The sequence below is a fragment of the Struthio camelus genome, chromosome 4 (genome assembly GCF_040807025.1).
Source record: "Struthio camelus isolate bStrCam1 chromosome 4, bStrCam1.hap1, whole genome shotgun sequence".
Classification (NCBI taxonomy): Eukaryota; Metazoa; Chordata; class Aves; order Struthioniformes; family Struthionidae; genus Struthio; species Struthio camelus.
The window spans coordinates 10,187,694-10,204,330 of NC_090945.1; the positions used below are offsets into that span (position 1 = coordinate 10,187,694).

At 46.3% G+C, this 16,637-nt stretch overlaps 1 protein-coding gene across 1 annotated transcript in view; it reads right to left on the reverse strand.

The window, feature by feature from the left end:
• The window catches only part of SCD5 (stearoyl-CoA desaturase 5), a 38,423-nt gene that overhangs the window by 5,822 nt on the left and 15,964 nt on the right, over positions 1-16,637 (reverse strand). The window contains exons 2-3 of the mRNA XM_068941348.1: positions 7,248-7,378; positions 2,323-2,528 (exon numbers count right to left, since the gene is read on the reverse strand). Coding sequence (XP_068797449.1) covers positions 2,323-2,528; positions 7,248-7,378 — 337 coding nt within the window. The remainder of the gene's footprint in view (positions 1-2,322; positions 2,529-7,247; positions 7,379-16,637) is intronic.

Here is a 16,637-nt window from a genome sequence, read left to right on the forward strand (position 1 = left end):
ATTTGTTTTGTTTGAGGCTGTGCCTCAGATGCTGGGCTCCAGATGAAGAACTACAGCTCTGCAGCTACACAGAGCATGGTGAGAATAAGGCATCTTCACAGCTCTCTCATAGGGCTCTTTCTTCACCCATCTGAAGCAAAACTCTTCTAAGGGGAAAAAAAACCCATTCTTCACTCCACCAAAAATAATGGAAAATTTCCCACTGACTCCTGAACTAGGTCCTGGATAAGGCTTGCAAACGTCATCAGTTCAAGGCTAGAGATTAAGCTGGATAGTAAAGATTTTTTCCGTTCTAGAAAACTCTTTCAGAGATTAAAACTTTTCCCACTCAGCACTGAGACAAAAGAGAAAAATTACCAAAACAGCTAATCAGGCACTGATTAAAGCCCTTCTGCGAGACGCAAGAATCTCAGACTGAGGTCTTTAATTAGGACATGAGATTTCAAGTCCAAACGGAACGTGAAATATCTGCCTAACTGCAGATATTTTGCTACTTCAGGATCTGTCTCCCTCTGACTGAAACAAACTGGAACTGATAAATCTCCTTGCATAGATTTGGGGGAAACTGACACATTTCCATGAAACAGTGCTAGGTTGACCAAATCAGTCCTCTAATGAAAATGCTCCACCTGTGAGCCTGTCTTTTACATCGCATGTTGTTCTTCAGGATTGTCACATTGTTATTCACAGAGGGTTAAATTCTGCTGGCAGTCACACCTGAAGTGGTACAGTGATTTCAGCCGAAGCATTGAGGGTTTAAACTGTTGATGGAGTAGTACCTCATCCACAAGTTATCAGCACCACTGAATTCAGTAAAGCCAACAATCTGGCCTTAAAACAAAACACGACAAAGAGGAAGGGTTTACTATGATTTCTACTGATCAAACCTGTTAGCTCTTCTAGACTGTCAGAAACAAACAAATAAACAAAAACAAACAAAAAAATCCCACTTCATCCTTATAAAAAGGATGGAAGTGTAATTTTTCTTCCAAGGGGAGGAAAGGCAAACTCTAGAAGTCCTGGCCCCAGGAGTTTGGGATATCTGTCTTTGGGGCACTACCATACAGAGGAACTCAGTTCTGGCGCCCGTTTTCTAACCTGGTTACAATTGGTCACCACTGACCCCCTCCTCCAGGGGCAAATACAGTGCTGAAAATGGGACAGAGCTTGTGAAATGCTAAACTGAACTGAAGGGGAGCTCCAAGTGTTTAACCTTTTGGAGGGACAAGTCTTCCCATTTACACTAACACTCTCATTGAAATGACTGCTCTGTCTGCAGAGATCTGTGTTAAGTACAAGAGCACAAGACTGAGCTAACACAGGAGATGCTGATAATCAGAGCAAAGACATTTAGTAAAGCAAAACTTGCCTGCACCAAACGTAACTGATCGCTACATAATGTCTGCGGCATGACCAACGCAGAAAAGCCTGCTTCTTGTAGGATGCAGTTGTCTTGGCAAAGGAAACAAAACAGCCAAGAGGTACTGTAGCAAGGGAAGCTTTGCGGACACCCACTGCTAACATACAAGCCAGTATAAGTGACAAAACAGGTGGAGGGTAGTGAATTTGGCTCCTCTAATGCAGGGGTAATTCTGATAGCGTGCAGCTTTCTCCAATGCAAAAAAAAAAAAAAAAAAAAAAAAAAAAGACATGCATTTCAGGACTCCATTGACTGCCCCCTTTGCTCATGAAACGCCCAGAAATGCAGTTCTGTGGTTTGTAGTCACTGAAGCAAATGCTTGCTGCCAGACACAGTCCTCCATTTGTTCCTGTAATGCATTTCACTCATGTAGAGGACAAAGCACGCTGCTCAATTCCCACCTCTCTGTGTGTAACAAGCTGAACTTGGTCTGTGTTAATTCTCAGGGCACATGATTAATTATGCAAAGAATGACAGGCCTGGAAGAGGAAGCACTTGGCCCGAGCTGGCACACAGGTGCCAAAGATGAGTTTGCAAACGGAAATGTGCAGTTTTGCATTAAGACAGTTAGCGATTACAGTCTTTGCTCCATTGATCAAATGAGAACGCCAAGATCCTAGCAGCTTCTGCTGTGGCTGTTCTGACAGCCAGCCCTGGCTTTTTGGAAGAGCACAAGGACAAGAATAGAGCAAATCTGCTTGCGCACCAGAGCCTGCAAAGACAGCCGGTGAGCCTCAGCAACGCAGCTATAAGGAAGGGAAGGAGAGTAGCAGTCCTACTGCCTGCAAAGTGGCAGGGATGTCTTGGGGGAAAAAAGGGAAAGATGAAAATAAAGAAGGAATCCAAACCAGGCAGTGATCCTTCCAAGCTGCATCACGCGACAGCCAAGCGCTCCCACTTACTTTCTTTGGAACCTGACGACGGGATCGTCCAGCAGGTCAGTGAAATCCAGTTTCCTCCCCTTCTCTATGACGTCCCGGTGCTTACGCACAAACAGCCAGCCAATGTGGGAGAAGAAGAAGCCGCGGCGGGCATTGTGCGGGTCTGCATCTGTCTCCGAGTACTTGTGATGAACGCGGTGGTCTCGGCTCCACTCATAGATATCGTTCTGCACAGAGAACAGGGTGGGATGAGAGGAGAGAGGGTGGGTGCTGCTTTGGCAGGACTGCCTCCTGCTCCCTTCCCACGTGGAAACAGCAACCAAGCCCCACACTGATGCTTTTCAGTAAACCTTATCAGCTAGAGGCATTTTGAGGGACCCTAGCTTTGCAGGGAGACCACCAAATCACAGTGCTCACAGCAGTGCCCACACTGAATGGGACATGCTCTGGGAACCAGTGACACACACTGGACACAACCTGGGACTGGAAAAGGCCTTGGGCCAACAGCCTCTGGCGAAACATCATCAGCCTGCCCTAGTCTTATGTCCTTCCCTGGGCGTTTGCGGTCAAAGGATGAACCTGGTACATTCATGTCTATGTTCTTACTTTACAACCTGGCCCCAGGAGTTCGGGATATCTGTCTTTGGGGCACTACCATGCAGAGGAACTCAGTTCTGGCACCCGTTTTCTAACCTGGTTACAATTGGTCACCCACTGACCCCCTCCTCCAGGGGCAAATACAGTGCTGAAAATGGGACAGAGCTTGTGAAACGCTAAACTAAACTGAAGGGGAGCTCCAAGTGTTTAACCTTTAACAAGACTTTAACAAGTCTTTCCCATTTACACCAACACTCTCATTGAAATGACTGCTCTGTCTGCAGAGATGTGTGTTAAGTACAAAAGCACGAGACTGAGCTATCACAGATGCGCCTACCTTATGGGAAACCAAGTCTTGCGTTTACAGACAGGCGGGAATAATAGTCTCAGTCCCATAACAGCAGCTCAGCATTCGATCCAGAGCAGATACAAACTAAGTTCAGTGCTGTCTCTGCTAAAGCTGTCAGCAGATAGGGGTCGCTGAAATGCCCTATGGCTGTAAAGGGGATTAGGTAGACTGCAGGGAGGAAGGGATGGACCACAATTTCAGACCAGGATCCTTAAAGCGAGGCACTCAAAATTTACTCGACCAGAAGGATTTCAGCCTTCCAGTTTTCTCTGCAGGATGCATTGGCTTGCAGACAAAACCATTTGTTTTCTTCAGTGGTGATGAGCTATTACCATAGGGACTCGTGTGTGCAATGCTTTCAAAAATTAGGCCACACGTTTGTGCACTCAGCTATGAATTCAGTTGCCCGACATTAGCACCGAAACATGAATATGTTAGTTTATACCCAGATCTGGAACAACAGTATGAGCATTAATCAAAAAAATGCTTAGCTGAGTGTGGCTTTCTCTCCTTCTTCCATTCTTGCACATCCAGAGAAGTAGCCAAGCAGTAATACCCAAAGAAGCAAGGGTTTGGGTTGATTTTAGGAATAGCAGTAGCACCCACAACCACAGCAGCTTTCCTCCTAGCAGACGGAGGTGCCTGTGAAGGGCCCACCGTGCTACAACAATCGAGACAGAGAATATACTGCAGGACACAGTAAGCCCAAGCTAACGGCACTGTTGTCCACATGCTGTGAGACAAGAGCCATATGCTGAAAATATAGCAGAAATCATTGCTTTCTCTCAGCTGCCACTGTTTAAGAGTGCTGAGGCAGCCAGCGCTGGTGAGAGGGACTCCAGCAACAGCTGCTAATGGCAACTAGACAATCTGGACAAACGTGTCGGTGTTCAGTATCAGCATCATAAAGATGCTCTCTGCGAGAGCCCCTAAGTGAAGAACAAAAGCCCCTAAAGATCCTTAACTCAGCCAGAGCTGTACTCGGTGGTACTCGGCTCTCAACTGCTGTCATGCTGTGGCCAGCCGAGGCTGGCTGATGAGGTTGCAGTAACTGTGGGAGTGAAGTGGATTGGGGAAGAGGGCAACGTTTTTCTGTAACGCCAACCTGTGTCAGTCACTGAGATGTGGAAGTAAAGATCAGCCCCTTATCAGCATTCACGTACGCCACACCTCAACTATCCCATTGCAGAAGAGAACAAAGTAAACTTGAAGTAAAGCAAACCCAAGGAAGGCACCCAACTCTTCAGTGCGAACAAGGGGAGATTTTTACCTTGCTTCCGTTTTACTTTCTCCTGCAGAGAAATCAAAAGGAATGAAAGCCTCCACACTGCTTCAAGTGGCAGATTTATTCTTCGCTGGGAGTATCCAGAAGACCGGAAAACGCTAAGATTAAGTCATTTAAAAACACAACACGATTATGCAAGGAGCACACCTCAGAAAGGTCCTCTTTCTTAAACAGAAATGATCTTTCAAATGAGACTATTGATCATTACACTACAAGAGTACTTGATAAAATTATTTGTGGCACAGCAGATAACCAGGTCAAGGCAATAATAGTGTGAGAAATTAGCTTGGCTTTTCATACCACAGCAAATTCCTGCAGGGCTGGCAAAAAAGACGATTCCCCAGATGAAAGCATTAGGAAGCTGTGAAACAACGGAATTGCATCTAATTAGGAGGCACAAAGGCTAAGAGGAAGCAAAGGCCAGAGGCCAGAGCTGTTGGCAATAAGTATACAGACAACTGGAGCACGGCATGTGCAAACGTGCTCCGAGTGTATTAATAACAACCGTTTTTCAGGAATGTGTCAGTCTTGATCAAATTTCAGGTAAACACAAGAGCGAAATCCATTCCAAAGCAGAAAGTGGCAGAATCACACTGTGACAGCGATACAGACAAGAGCTTTTATTAGCGAGTCCCTTGATACATCTGCAGACCAACACCTGACAACAAATTGGGCAGCGTAACCAACTCAATGCGCTGTCAGGAAATTTCCAAGAACCGCTTGTAGCTCAGCGCAAAATGCTCACAGCACAGCTGTTAGCGACTGCTTGTGTTCAGCCGAACACACACCTTGTTTTGTAGAGAGGGCAAGAAGCAAGTGTATGGAACAACGTTACAGGGGCAGATGTCAGGGGAGGCACCACAATGTCCCGACTGAAATGGTGAACTTTTAAACACCAGGAAATCAAGTCAACACAAACCAGGTATTACCCATTTCTGAGAAAAACATGTGACAGCAAGAAGCACAAAGTCTTTTAAACTTACAAGAGCTTAAGTAATGCTAGATGAAGGGATAAGAATCAGTTCAGCGTGCTCCAAGCATAACAATGCATCGGGATAACCGCTGCATCTGATAGGATCTCACAGAGAGTGTAGCACATGACAGTCACATGCAACATAAAGTTAAAACTGCTCAGCCAAGGTTCCAGTGCTCCTAAAGTAGGCTGAATATCGAGGAAGCCAACATCCAGGGAGGCTGGAAGTCTCCAGTGCTACCTCTTCCTCCCAACGCCAGTGCTGGGGAAACTGACAGGAACACTCGCTCCTTCACGAGTTGCTCGTGCTGGTCAAAATGGACTTCTGCGGGCAAGGAGGTAACGAGGAGAAAGAAGGCTTCAGACTGCTTAAATCAGAGCGGGTGATTTGGCCTTTGGTTTTCCTTCCAACAAAGAGAAGGGTACAAAGGTTCCTCGAAGCCACTTTGAAGTACTCCCCTGTCTCAGATTCGTACCGTGTTTGCCTCAGCAAAAAGCAATGATGAGGCCAACACAGCTGAGAGCAAAATCCATAGCAACAGGGGAGCAGGAGGCAACGAAATCACAACAGTCAGGCTCACTGCAATCCAGCTTGACATGGATTCATTTGAATTGAGCATGAAAGATAAAATCTGCTGCAAAACAGGAGGCCGGTACCAGGGGGTTCTTAAAAAACTCCAAACAGTTGTTTAACATGCTGAGCAAAGGTTTTGTCAAGCTTTGCAAGGAACAGAGAGGCACTAAGCAGCTGGAACATGACTCAGAATAAAGGAGAGCTATAGCTAAACTCAACATCTCCTCAACGTATTCACATGAATGCATTGTGCTCTTTGTAATGTGAACAGGGATTAATGAGATTAATTCTCTCCACTTTAAAAAGGCGGCAAATCAAAGATAATAAAATGAACAGTACAGAAGCAGATAAAGGGACTCACTTCCTCCTCTCTCGAGGTGCAAGAATAACAAGTCACCCCAACAGATTGAAGGGAAAAAGATGAAAACTCAAAGCACAACTCACAGAGCACAACACACCTGCGGAACTCAGTGCCATAAGAGGTTATGGCAGTCAAGCTAGATAACATTTAACATCAGTACAGAGACATGTATCTGTTCTGAGAGCCATGTTAGCCAAAAAAGTAGTATGTTTAAAATTGAGAAGATCCTGGTTCTAGTCTGATTCCTACCACCAGCTGGGTGTTACAGGTAAGTTTTGAAGTCTGAGATTCCCTATCAGTAAATACAGATAGTCACACTTCTTTGCAAAGGTATTGGGATTCTACTGATGAAAAATACTGTATAAAATAGAGATAAAATAAGACTGTGTAAAAAGATGCCTGCTCTCATTTCTGGGTACATGAAACAATCTCTAACTGCCTGGCTGGACAAAGAAACCTCATTACAGATGTGGCTGCATGCATTTAGCTTTTACAGAGGTTTCTACGTTGTCCTGTGAAGTGTTGAGCGTGTCCTGGGTCAGAGACAGGCCACTAGCGTGCTGAACCTCTGACCTGTGCGTGTTTGACTTGGCCCTTAAGTAATCATTGTTCCTAGACTGCCAAATGCATATTGCTACGTGTGTGGCGAGATGGTCTGTGTATCCCAGAGCCAGCACAGGCTCATGATCAGCAGACGCCTTGCTGCTGCTATTTTTCCCTGTTGGTGCCTCTAAGCTGAAGAGATCCCTTCACAGGAAACAGAGCTGCCTGGAGGCCAAAAATCAGGACAGGTAACCACAACCCCACCTGGAAAGCCATGGAGTTAGCTGCCGCCAGAAAGATCCGCAAAGGCAGCTTGGCTTTGTAGGAACGGTGACTCCATAAGCGATGCGCACCCGCTGTCACGCCCAGGGCCGTCATCAGGAAACAGAAATATGCTGAAAGACAGAAGACAAAACACAGGATGTGCTGGGGGCCAACTGCCATTATTTTGATTTCTTTGATGAAAAGATGATTCTTGCCCCTGCCTGCTGACGCCCGCAGGGACACTCAGAAGATGAGGCTGGGCAGACAGGAGACAAGGATCTCGGCCCAGCTCTGCCCTGGCTCTGCCCAGTGGCCCCAGGGCCACCTCATTCCACCTCCTACCCTTTTCCACTTAGACGGTGCACTGTTCAGGAGAGTTTGGCAGCACTGAAGCATCACGTCCCGACTTATTTATGCCGTACACCTTTGCCAAATATAGTGGAGAGAAGCTTCATCGTTCGTGTCAGAAGAGCAGCCACGACTCTTCTAAAAGGACACTGCCTGCCTCCTCCAGGCACGTCTTAGCTTGAGTCTGATCTGCCAGCTCACTGAGGACCACCCTGAAAAATGGCCTGTTATAGTTTCCACAATAATAATTCCTTTTATCATTGAGAGCTTATGCCTTGGTAAATGAAAGGCACCAGGAAGCTCAGCATTCACAGTGTCCCTCACCTTCCGGAACTTCTTGTCCTTTCCTGTTCCCTTAATTAAAAAATTGTCCAAGTAAACTGGTTTGAGTATTTTTTCAGATGGCCAACACAGCAAGGAAACGGATCTGTTCCTTACTCATCGCACTCTGGCTCCAGGCTAGATGCATCGCCAGAGCACGCGTGTGCTTCAGTGCACCCCCCAGTTGCTTAAAATAATACCACCACCTCCACCCAACAAGATCGCAGCAATGGTACATCCCCAGTTCTCCTTTGAGAAAGGACGCGCACTCACGCATGGCTGGCTAGTTAAGCCCATGTTTGAGCAGGCACAGGGAAGGGCTGGTGTGGCATCAGAACAAGACAGAGGTCCTTCTGGGGTCCGCTTGGCCCAGCCATGCATCTGTTCACCGATAACTTTCTTTGATGTTCTTGCTGTTATTGTCTCTAGTTTCTCTGAATTCACGTGTGATGGATGATGCATAGCCTGGGTTGTTTTGACTCACAACAAAAGAGGAGACCATGGGAAAGGGCTAGAAGAACAGAGTGTTAGAGCCACTCGTCTTTTAGAGACAGGCTAAAATGGGGACAGCAAGGAGGAAAGAATTTTATAAATCCCAAATAAACTGGACCACTTGAACTATTCACATTCAAGCTATCCAGCTGTCACGATATATAGACTATTTTCTCCCTCCCATACAAAGTGTTTATTTCACATACCATGTCTAAAGAGTATACGCTTGTTTTACATGTGTAAAATTAAAACCAGAGCGGATTCAAACAGGAATTTCAAAAGACAACCCCAAGTGAGTTTGCATGGTCTAAGGCAACGCACTGTTCAGCTAGCGCTCCCTGCCACCTGAAAGACACAGGCATGTTTTGCTTATAACAGCCTATTTCAAATACCTAAGTAGAGTTATTGGAATAAAGAAAGGAAAATCCTATCTGTGAAAAGGAGTTTTCTACTCGTGTCTACGTCTGCACAACTGTCTATCCAGCAGGGAACCCTGCTGAACATGCAATAGCCTGAAAGGAATCGGTAATCGGGTCTTGCAGTATTTAATGTAGAACATCTACTCTGCACAAAGAAAATGAAAATACGCATACATAGATGGGTAGATACCATGGGTATCTACCCAGGGTAGATACTGTGTCCCTCTATTAAATCCAAAGTCATAGTGCTTGAAGTTATAGTGTGTAAGATAAAATACAAGAGAAAGGTATCTGGTGAAATAACGGTAACCCTATTTCCTGTCGATTGTCACCTCTGCAGTCTCAAGAAGCAAATGGGACCTTATCCACTCCGCTGGTTCATCCATCAAAAACAGATTTACCCCAACTATTTCACATTATGTATACAGCGAAAACTCCTTCCACTTCCCACAAAGCAAACCAAAGCCTTTCTCATAAAACATAACAGACAAATAGAGTCAAAGTGGTCCTAATAAAGATGAAGCATCTCTAAAAACCAGGCTTTGTTACCACCATTGAAGAGGTGACTCCCTTCTTCAGCCGGCTGCAGTGTCCAGGCTGCTCCCAGAAAAGGCTAATGCGTGCAGGTAAGTGCAACACGCTCAAGTCGGGGACACGCTCAAGTCTACTGTTGAGTTCAGACTTCTGCCTGCTCCCTGAAGGGAGGTACATAATTAAAAGGCATTATCATCCTCTCCACACGTTATTTACAGATTTATTTTTATAACTATCAGTTCAGTAAACATGCTGACACCATAACTAACTTGCACTCCAGTTTCCTCTGCAGTTTGTAGCTGTTTGCAGGTACCTTTTAAGTGCAAGGCCTCAGACTCCTCCCAAAGAACTAGAGAATACCTGTTCTGCCATTTTCTATGTATAATTTCAAGCTGTGTCGGTTTCATAAAGTAAGAAGGTGGCAGAAATGTCATTACATAAGGTCTTCCAAATTGCCCCAATGACTATAATTATGAGAATAGAGGTGTGACACGCAGAATACTGACTTTATCCAGCCAACACAAAAACATTCAGGTTATAGCCCTGAATCACTATAAGAACATATTTTCTAGAGGCTTTATAACTGGAGCAACTGGTTAACTTCAGGCTAGTCAGAAGGGCTGAAATCCTCCACCTTCACCGTCCTTTTCATTTCAGGGGATTAGCACTTTCATATGAGCATCTCTCTCGTGAGTCTTATTTCTAGCATACCAGTAATGAAGGCAGAGGTGTTGTCCAAAACAATATTTTGCTTGGTCTCTCTTACCGCACGCACAGGGCTTCTTCTCCCACTATAAAGCAAAAGACAATTTCTTTGACCAAGCACTTCCCCGGATATCCATCTTAATCATGATCAATTGTACAAAAGCAGAATTAAAGATAGCTGGGTACAAAGGAACATACGCAACATTACAGTGCTATTGATTTCTTTTTCTGTCCAGTGCAAGAAAGAGAGCGGGAGGAGGGCTTGGGTGAGACTGACTGATAATACATGGGCCAGACGAATAGCTACACTGAATTCAATGGATTTATACCACTTGATGAGCCACCTTTCATGCTTTATGCAGCCTAGCTGAAGAGAGACCTCAAGAGCCATACCTTTCATTGACCCTGCTCCAAAACACCCAACACGCCAGCAGAACAGACAACAGCATTTTGGGAGTCTTGGGGCTGTCTTGGGGTGTTTAAGTGCCACCCTGTGTCCTTACCTTTGAACAGCACCTCCCAGCCTAGGCACTCACAGAGAAGCCTTCCTTCGATTCATACCGCAACCACTTAATTGGAAGTCTATGGCTGCAGACAAAAGACAAATTTACATAAAACAGTTCTGCAGGAGTCCCTCTGCTGCAAAAGGCAGCTCTCAGGCAGAAGGTCTTCAGCAACCAGCTGAAAGCAAGCGAGCTGACCTGCACTTTGGGATAGGAAGGGATTGGTGGTGTGGCCAAGCAAAAGGATGCGGGAAGGCTGTTACAGTGGGGGTTTGCCTGGCACACCAGGCTCTTCTTCAAAAGGCCGTGGTCAGGAGCGGTCTGGCTCTCGCCCTTGTGGCTCGGCAAGCAGGCAGGGAGACAAGCCAGCCAAGAACGAGAGCCGAACTGCAAAATCCTAAAGTTCTCAGAGCCTCCCAGAAACAGGCAGTATAGGCAGAATGGGGCTTTCCACAGATTCCCCCGAGTGATGAACACAAGCCCTTTCCTCCTGCCTTTGCAAGCCCCTCAGGGAACCACCAGCCCTAGCCCACACCAGTGAATACCAGCTGTGATAAAGCTAAAATGGCTGGGGCTCATACCCACACAGCATGTCTTTTTTGGCTTTGCAGGGGAGGAATCATAACAGCAGGAATTTTCCTAAAATAAATTCTGAGGGCTGAAACATCCCTGGGGGGAAAAAAAAAATACCCAGGAGTCTGGTGACCAGAGCAGAAACAAATCCTGACAATCAAATACACTGCATGGTGAGATCAGATTTCTGCAATTCTTACAGGAATTAGGGTCCCTGAAAACGTTACTTGGCCGCTAATTCCCAATGTAGAAATAGCTAAGAAGTCAAATAGTTGCAGTGTAAAGGTAGGTTCCAGGCTCTCCTCTGCAGAATAGGTTATGAACTCAAACCAAAATCAGGTTACAAACCATTTTATTTTATATTATGTACAACAATGATAACAACAGTAACTAAATGAGAAGAGAGTCACTACTTATCTACCTGGCTAATTTTTTTTGACGTGAACATCCCTATGAAACATATACAAGGATTACGCTGTGGAGAAAAGTTCTTTTAAAAGCTTTATTTATACTGAAAAGTCCTCCTAGATTTGTAGTTGAAGAGATCTCCTAATGAATAAAAAAAAAAAAACATACGTACTGCAGAAACACCTCAACAATAGAGTATTTGTTAATCTAGTGAAGAACTTGATAAATACGGAAGAAACAGCTAAAAAGGCCAAATTAGTTTTCTGGATTTGTGAGCTTATTCTGCAACTGGGCTGACCTTTCAGAGCTCCACCACACACACAGAATGACATTGCAGCATTTCAAGTTTAACTTATTAACTAATAACTCAGCTGTGCTATCTCTTTGTACCTATATATGGGCTTCACACATGATCAGAGGCCATCACCAGTGCCCGAGACTGAAGTCAGAGCACAGATGACAATGCTGTCGAGGAGGCATAACATACTGCTTCTCCTCCCCTAGCCTGGTGCTGCAGAGCTGGCAGAAGAGAAGCACAGGAGAGGGCTGTGCTGGAGCACGACGGAGGAGGCTGTCAACAACCGGTGGCGATAGGAGAGAGGCAACAGCAAGCTGACAGCATCCTCACCCCTAAGAGATGCCCATCTACCAGGCGGAGAGGCATTCCCCCTGGGCTGTCTTTGCCGGGAGGCCGAGCCAGCCCCAACACCGACTGCACAGTGTGCGCTGCTAGGGAAACAAGCAGCACCTGAGGAGCAGGGACAGCAACACGAGGCACACCACCTCTGAGCCATGCCCGCTCCTGGCCTCTGCTGCTTGGTAGCCTGTCCCTCTCTGGCAAACAGGACAGACAGCTGAGACCAACTCTCACAGCAGTCCCCGAGCAAACAGCACTCCTGAGAGGCAGCGACGTCAGCTCTCCCCCAATCCCAGCCTGCGCAGAGATGGCAGAGCTGCACGCTTAGGGGACTCCCTGGGGATACTGTGTCTCCAGGCAAAAATCTTCGTCCTTCCCTCCCTCCTTCCCCACTCTAATCCCAGCAAGGTACTTGGCTGTATAGCTTCTCTGCTTTTCACCTCACAGCCCCCTTCTCCCACCTCCTGCTCCCTCTCGCTCGCCATACAGCACACAGTTAGGACAGCCAGCAGACACGCATGGCCATCTTTCCACACGCGTGGTCATCTTCGTACTCTGTTTTTCTTTTTTGGTGTTGTAAAAAGTAAGACAGAGCTGCGTAGCTCACAGTTTCATATCAAAGCCAAAGGGAGGAGAAATTAGCTTTCAAGCCATTTTCTGATTGCTTGCGCTGAGCTCAAAGGAGTTTTACCTCAATCACGGATTGAGAGCACTGTGGAGCCTCTGCTTCACTGAGTCTCTGGCACAGAGCCATCTCCCTGGCATGGAGCAGAAGTGTGCTACTGGGCTGGGAACGCATCCCAACACTTATTCCACGGCTCTGCAGTCTGCAAGGATAAAAGCATGCCTTAAATCTGCAGCAGGTTTCTCCTCTTCTAGCACATGCGGCCCCAAAAGCAGCTTCCTTCCCGGCCTCAGTTCTTGGTTACCCTGTTAACCGTGAGAATTCATACCTATTCTGTTAAAACACAAATACTCATGTTATTAGGCACATGTCACCCTTGCATACCTCTGCATTTTCTGAATACTGTGACATCTTGCAGCAGGGCCCTCCTGGTGCTTCTGCTACAGTAAAATTATTTTTTCCAGAATGCACGCGGAACAAAAGCGTTATCATCTTCCTTCACCCTTAGCATGCTGCAGGGTTCATTCACGAGGACGTACATGAGGGGCTGCCTCAACAGAAATACCTCACGCACCTGCTGTGTGCCATGTCTGGTTCCTCCCCCGAGCAATGGCTAGCTTCGCCCTGAAGTGTGGTGAGGCCCCAGACTTGCATAGCTTTCGAGGATCTAAGCTGCCTATGGTTTGGCCTTGAGTCACTGACCGTTTAACCCAAGGTAATAGGTGCTCTAGCTTCAAAAAAAACCCTTTTTTCTCCCTGGAAACCCCGGCCCCTTGACCTCCTTTTACAGCATGAAGTGTCTGTTCCCTCCAGCCCTGCCCTTGGCAATGCTCAGGGACATTCCCCCAGCTGTCTTCAGCTCTGCTAGTCCAGGTGCTAGTTACAGCCAGGAGGGGTGCTCACCTCTGCGCAGACAGGCCCACGAGCTACCTGTGAAGTCATCTCTTCGTCAGCTCGGTCCTCCTAGCGCACTTCCCCTTCGTGCATGGGCAGGAGGGCTGCACTGGCCATGCAAACATAAGACCCAAAAAGATGCAGGCAGGTTTGGGGCTTGCTGCAGGTCTGGTAGACTTGGGTGCTGTTCCTCACTTGGCTCAGGTTTCAAAGGCAACTATGACCAGCAGCAGCTCACTGTGCGCAAGTCGTGAAATTACAGAGCCTATGCAAAGAGCACTGTGCTCCACAGGACTCAAACACAGAGTTAGAACTGCCTTCGACTGGAGAGTAAATTAGTATTTGTTTCAAAGACGGACAAATTAATCCACTAGAGCAGAAATTTTAAGTGGGTTCCCTCTCGCTTCTTCCTATTTTTTTTTTTTTTTTGGAGAATTCATGGCAGAATTATTCTCCTCAACTCAGGAATTTTACTTCTCTCTTTTAATGTCACCTACACCTCCCCATAAGCTCTGTAATACATGAACTACACTTTAATGGAACAAACTGGCGTGAAATGCCTTCCCAGCAACCAGGGCTCCACCACATAACTCCCTTGGGCAGGCACCACATTTCCTTGCTTAGAGTCCTGCAGAAATGAGCTCTGCACAAGCATAAGCACCGACAGGAGTATTTCCAACCAGGAGCTCACTCAATGGAGCACTGCTGATACAAAATGCTTTTGAACTGGAGCAAAGGGAGAAGCATATAAAAGGGGAAAAAAAGAGGAAGAAGGGGAAGAGAGAAAACAGCAAGTGAGCCTGTGCAAAAGGACAAAGGAGAAAACTACACTGCCATGGTGCACAGGGACAGGGAGAGATTGCAGAAGAGAAAATACACTTGAGGTTGAACTACTGTGCAAACAGGGAGCCAGTGGGTTGCTAGGCTCCGAAGTACACTGTGCCTCTGCACAGATGCTATTTATGGGAATATGCCAGAATCAATAGGCAGAAGATTTTTATTCAACATCCTTATTAATGACCTGAAACCAAGGCAAACAGCATATTAATTACAACGGCAGATGATGCTAAATTTGGAGCAGCAGTGAGGGAGCTAAGAAACGCAAGAGGATCCATGCAGAAGCGGGGAAAGTAAAGCTCAAAATGAGATTCTGCCTGCACAGAAAAAGCAAAGTAATGTAGCTCAGGGGGCGATAACTGCAGACATGGATATGCAATGAGATTGAGACACTTGGGGAAGCAGTAACCTGCCAGGAGGATCACCAACAGCAAATGAAATATTCTGAGCTTGCAACAGGATACAGCAGCAAAAGACATGAATGATTTTGAACTGCAGGCTCAGGGTATCATGTCACAGTCCAAGAGAAGCAATGCAAACTATACCAGGCAAGTTGTTTAAAAATGCACGAGATGGGAGATCAACAGCATCAAATGTTTGGGCCATCTTCTTCAGAACAGCTCATCATGCCCTTGGCCTGCCTAGATTTCCAAGAAACACCACTTCACCAAGTACCAAACTCGAATGAAAATCTGTGTGTCCAAGCAGCCAGCTTCTTATGAAGATATAGGGAAATACTAACACAGTCTGTAGCAATTTCAGTGGCATCAAGATATCATCCCTAGTTGTAAATAGTTCCTTCGCTCTAAAAAGAAAAGATTTCAACTCCAACCTCTTTGCCGTACGCCGAACACCAAAATTAGAAGGCCATTTCTTTCTGAAACCTGAGACCAACTTAGAGCCGTGATACCCTTTTACATCAGTGAACCCAATGGATTCCAGGTCGGTTCTGACTTACATCTGGTTATAAAAAGAAGCATCAACCAAAACAAGAAATCCAACAAGCACCGGGTTCTATCTGCACATCTGAACAGGCTCCCAAAAGAGATGAAATAACTGGACACCCTTTGCAAGCACAGATTACAAGAAGGCACTATCAGAGAGCACCTAACCTGCACATCGCCCAAGTCAAGCATAACCTAGTAACACGGAGCAAACTGCAACCATCTCCGAGGGACAAAACGCCGGTTATAAAAATAGCAGTTGTAAAACAAAAATCAATGACATGTTTTCACAGTGTTGCCCATGTCGATATGCAAAACATGCTTTAAAATACAGAATGATATCACGCAATCATTCCTGTGGGATGGCAACACCCCAGAGCCTGGCATTAACTCGCACCCTTTGCTCGCAACTCCTCCTTGTGAAGGCAGACATTCCTTTACCTTGCGCAGGGGGCAGCTGGAAGGTGGAGGGCAGCAGGGGCAAAGAGCAGGAGAGACCATCAGCCCTTGCTCTCCAGCCCCTGCTAGTCTCACTGGTAGCATCTTTCTCATACCTGGCTGAAAACCTGACAGTCTCTTGCAAAACTAAGGGGTTTGGACACTGCATTCCAACACAGCAAGATGACTACTTCAAAATCGGTATGGGCCTGGAAAGCCTATGTCCTCACAGTTTGGTCTGGGCAAGTAGTACCGAACACGGATCCCACCACAGTCCCATTTTCCAAAGAGAGTTTGGGATTAGGCAAGTTTTGCAAACATGAGACCTTGTTCGCTTGTTACAACAAGTGTTTTTCTGGTCCCGACACAGCAAAGCACTGACTGAGCTCGTAAGTCAAACGATTGAAAATCTTAGTTTAGGCAGCACAGAGGTTCACTACGCAAAAGTGACAGGAAACTGGGCCAGGAACTCTTAAGATCACCTCTGCCTCAACAGTACCAAACACAGAAACAACACGTGGAGGAAAGCACTAGCTATTCCAAATAAGACGCAAGGCTCATCTAGCCCGATCCTTTTTCTCCAACAAATTTAAGATGAATTTCTACTCAGAGGAACAAAGTGGACAGGGCTTGCAGGCTCCAGTCCCTTTCCCTTGCAGTTCGCCAGCACCCACAAGCTGTACATTACACAAGCTAGGGGGTTCATCCTTGC